Source organism: Triticum aestivum, chromosome 7A (assembly GCF_018294505.1).
Source record: "Triticum aestivum cultivar Chinese Spring chromosome 7A, IWGSC CS RefSeq v2.1, whole genome shotgun sequence".
Lineage (NCBI taxonomy): Eukaryota > Viridiplantae > Streptophyta > Magnoliopsida > Poales > Poaceae > Triticum > Triticum aestivum.
Genome location: NC_057812.1, coordinates 462221048 through 462225302, shown reverse-complemented (window position 1 = coordinate 462225302; position 4255 = coordinate 462221048). Strand labels below are relative to the sequence as shown.

Here is a 4255-nt window from a genome sequence, read left to right as displayed (position 1 = left end):
TAAAATAATACATGGCTTGATGAAATTATTTTAAGTCCAAATAAAATATTATTTTGTGACTTACAATTTATAATTCTGACTCAGGTTTGATTTAAATATGTAATCTTTCTTTTCAAAAAAAATGTTTGATTTAAATTGGGGTTTAAACTACAAATATGTAATATGTATTTTCAAAATTAATGAAAATTTTATTGTAGTTTCCTAATATTATTGGAATACTATTCAAGAGATTTCACAACGAGAAATTCTCTCAATTTAATAGAACTTCGGTCTATCATTTAGTTGTTATTGAGAGTTGAAAATTATTTGGGAGTTTTGTGCATTCAAAGTTCATGAGAAATTGCAGGGAGAGGGAAACTATGATAAATATTTCAAGATTTCTGAAGGACATATATTAGTGCATTGATTTTCTTGGTGCATTTTGCAGCATTTCAAGAGGTTTTGAGCTATTCACAATTTCACAATTAAACAAGTTATTGAAAAGGCCGGCGCAACAGTACAAGTCTCGGGTGTTTATCAAAAAATAAAACAGAAGAGTACCAAGTCTAAGGCTATAGAAGTCTTACAGGGCAAAACAACACACGCTCCTAAACGCACTCCATCAAAGTTAACAAATCCATCACCTAGCACGACGAAAAATGCAAGGCAAGGTAAAAACTAGTAGGGCCGATAACGCCGGTGGCTTCCCTCGCCGCCTCGGCCACCGCCATCTCGCCGGTCACCACGTCGAGGAGGGGGTGGAGGCGGCATTCCACCAGGTTGTTGCCTAGCAACATTAGCAACACATTGTCAAGGAATTGAAGATGTGTATGCATGGACACTAGTATGTAGAAAAACAGTCTTACAGAACATAGCCAAGGCGACCGTCAGGGAGCACCATCGGTACCATCCTCATTCCAGCTGGTGCTGGTCCTCTACCATAGATCATAGGCTGCGAAAAAAGGATGTGGGTAAAGCCAAAGAAATACATAGCACGGTACTCTACATGAGTTATTAACTTGTGATGTCTTACCTGGTTGAATCCAGGGCCACCACCATAGGCACCATATGGGTCTCCCATGTAGCCACCATAAGGTGGAAGAGGATAGCTAGGAGCTCCTCCAGGCTTGAACGAGTGGTCAGGTTTCTTATCACTCAAAGGTTTGGCCATGGAAACTTCGAGCACTTGCCCTGTATTTCAGACAGCCACCAATTAACCGTGGTACTGCTTGAACAATTTTTCAGGTGTAGCAGTTCATGCTGGAATAAATCTAATTTTACTACGATAGATATTCCTTGAAATATAAACCAACAACTAATTCATCATGAACTGTTAGTACTCCCACATAATCATTACATTCATTCATGTTAACCGATTCCAACAAGAAGACAAAACTCTACAACACTAAATTTCATTTGATAATGAAATGACAAAATGAAAATTACCATCAATTTCGTATTTTTCACTTCCTTTAACTGCCTTCAGTGCACTTGATCTTTCAGCAAAGTGAACAAACCCAAAATCCCTCTTATGCCCGGCCTTAGCAGGCGGTAAAACAATTTTTGTAACCTCTCCATGAACTTCAAAGAGATCCTTAACTTTCTCTTTAGAAACATTCTCCGGCAGGTTCTTCACATATATAGTCTTCACCTGTGAAGAAAATAAGTGTTACAGATGTTCAGCAGACTTGAACAAAATCCGATGTACTCGTAATCTGGATGTACTAAATTATAGGTATGAAAACAAAAAATAACAAGACAATACAGCCTTAAATAGAATGGATATTTCATCCGTCACAGAATGGAGTTTGCATAGGCTGGGCTGATGTAAATTAAAAAATGACTTCAAAGTCAGGATATTATGTTAGTGCAATCAACAACTTCTTGCATATGCTGCAAAAAAAGAAGTCGCTGCGTATCTGATTCCTGACGTGATGTACAGAAGATGAAGTCAGACTGCAGTTATTACTTTCTTTTTCTATGCACAACAAATTATGAACAAGGATTATTCAAATCTAATGCACAATACTTGAAGAGCTATTGTAAGCCACAAAAAGAACAAGGAAACATCAGTTACATCTAATATACTATCTATTTGGAAAATTATGCTCCAGCAAACCTTAATGTGAAAAATGGTATGGTAAGGATGTTAAAATTAAGATCCAAATAAGCCATGCTCCCATAGTTTCATTTAAGCGGCTTCTGTTTGTGTCTCGCAAATAGCAGCATAAAAACACAAGCAAGGTACTTCTGTCACTAAATTAGCCAATCCAACTATCAATATAAGCAGGTCTTAATAAGGATCGCTGCCTCAGATTGTAGTGCTACACAACGTACATTGAAATACAACGCTATGCTTTACAGTTCAATTTTTCATGCAGTGTCTACCTGAGCAGCAGATGAAGAAGAATCTGATGATGACGATGATGAGCCCTTAGGTTCAGCCCAGCTAACAGTCAACTGGCTTCCATCAACCTTAAAGTCTGGTGATGACAATTTCTGCCTGGCATAGTCTGCGCAAGCATGGTTATAGTACTCAACGAAGAGGAACCCGCGGTTACGGCTTGGGTCATGCAAATCCTGCAAGGCAGTTTCTATTAGCAAATCTGGAACCTCCCTGCCACAAAACAAGAACAGATTACAACCGCACCTTGAACATCTCAATATTCACGACCCCTGGCCCCTTCCCTTTGATTATGCTCGTCAGCTCGTCCTCACTCAACCCTTTGGGTACATTGCCAACAAATAACCTGTGCTTGGCCTGGGACAATGAGCATCGCAGTGTTCTCCCCTGCACAGAAGTATCCATTGTTATGGATCAGAAATCACTGTTATCCAGAGTATCCTGCAAAGATAACACATACTACCTTGTGGTCCTTGTCATGCAGTTCTTCGATAGCACGCTGCGCCACATCCTTGGCAGTAAATGTGACAAAGGCAAATCCTTTGTTTTCCTTTGTTTCCTTATCCTTCATCAACCTCACCTGTTAAACCATCGCAGCCATCACATAACATACTCTGTGTTACAAAGCAAATAACCAATATGAGAAGGCTGTGAGTTTTCAGCACCTCAAAGATTTCGCCCAATGGCTCGCATAGCTCGCGGAGGTCCTCCTCGGTGGTGTCTCGGGGGAGGCCCCCGACGAATACCTCCGAGCCCTGCGGGGGTAGTGCGAGGAGCTCCTCCCACTTCATTTTCTCTTCTTCGTCCTCAGGCCCATCACCCTTCTCCATCTCATCACCACTTCCTACGGCAGGTTCATCACTGGCAACCACCATACCGGCGTCCTCCTCCCGGCCATCTCCATCGCCATCGCCCTCGACCTCGATTTGAGGCTCCTCGGGCTCCTCCTCCGGCTCATCAGAGTCCTCGCCACCGTGGCGGCGGCGGCGGTAACCTTCCTCGTCGTCCATGACGTCGTCGTCTCCCTCCAGGTCCACCTGCTCCTCCGGCTCCTCGGACGGCTGCCGATCCGACATCCCAAAACCCTAACCCTAGACAAACGAAAATCCCCGAACCATCAGATGTCGCCCGCGAAATCCGCATTAAACCGCAGAAATTCACAGTGGAAGATACAAATCGAACACGCGTGGTACGGATCTGACGGCGGGGGATCGAAAATCGGTACCTTTGACCCGGAAAAAACCTAGGGAAATTGAAAAGCGCGGCATGATGCGAGAGAGAAACAGTATAAGATTAGCAGCAGTAGTAGTGGGTGGGGACGAGAGGATTCGATTCGATTTGATTTCGATATATGTGAGTACAAGGAATTATTGGAGGAGAGGAGGAGGCGAAGCTTACTGGGGGAGTGGAGTTGTGTGGGTTGGGGAATTTGGCTGGCTGGCTTTGGGGGGAAGCTGCTGCTGCTGCCGCTGCCTCGCGCGGTGAACGGAGAGGGTAGGATGGGGGGCCTTTCGGGAGTGTTTATAGCTAGGGCTTGGAGTGCTCGCCAGCACTGCCCTTGGATTTTTGGTACGGTGTAATAACCGGCAAAAGAAAATTGTGAAAAATAATAATCAGAGAATTGGCCGTTTAAAACCTTGATGAGATGGCTTATTGGGTTTTCAGGATTTCTTGATGACACAAATAGGAAAATTAGAAGGTTTGGTGCGCATTTCAATCCTTATGAAAATTACACAAGGTCTCACATGATGTAAGAATTCTTGAAAATTAGGTCAATATATAGATACAATCCTTAGGAATCGAGTATCTTCATTGCTATGAAACACTAAGCCTCCCTCCTCTCGCAAACCTAGCCGGCCGCCGCCACCCTCG

The 4255-nt window shown here is 43.1% G+C and overlaps 1 protein-coding gene across 2 annotated transcripts; it reads right to left on the bottom strand.

The window, feature by feature from the left end:
* Window positions 1-456: 456 nt before the first annotated feature.
* On the bottom strand, window positions 457-3921 carry LOC123147571 (heterogeneous nuclear ribonucleoprotein Q). Of its 2 annotated transcripts, none has more exons than XM_044566839.1 (9): window positions 3782-3921; window positions 3049-3474; window positions 2847-2963; window positions 2630-2770; window positions 2368-2559; window positions 1426-1630; window positions 1013-1170; window positions 846-931; window positions 457-766 (listed from the first exon to the last, which is right to left on the bottom strand). In XM_044566839.1, exons 2-9 carry the CDS (start codon window positions 3457-3459, stop codon window positions 658-660), a joined length of 1419 nt encoding a protein of 472 aa, XP_044422774.1. In that variant the 5' UTR covers window positions 3460-3474; window positions 3782-3921; the 3' UTR covers window positions 457-657. The 2 variants fall into 2 exon arrangements, with proteins under 2 accessions (XP_044422774.1, XP_044422775.1); XM_044566840.1 differs by lacking the exon at window positions 3782-3921 and adding an exon at window positions 3609-3632.
* Between the last annotated feature and the right edge of the window lie 334 nt (window positions 3922-4255).

Excerpts from the sequence above, each read along its gene's own strand:
- LOC123147571 (XM_044566839.1), bottom strand. The coding sequence starts at position 3,459 with ATGTCGGATCGGCAGCCGTCCGAGGAGCCGGAGGAGCAGGTGGACCTG. Across the intron at positions 1,631-2,367 it reads CTTCTTCATCTGCTGCTCAG|GTGAAGACTATATATGTGAA; the intron begins GTAGACACTGCA and ends TTTTCTTCACAG. Across the intron at positions 932-1,012 it reads GTGGCCCTGGATTCAACCAG|CCTATGATCTATGGTAGAGG; the intron begins GTAAGACATCAC and ends CTTTTTTCGCAG.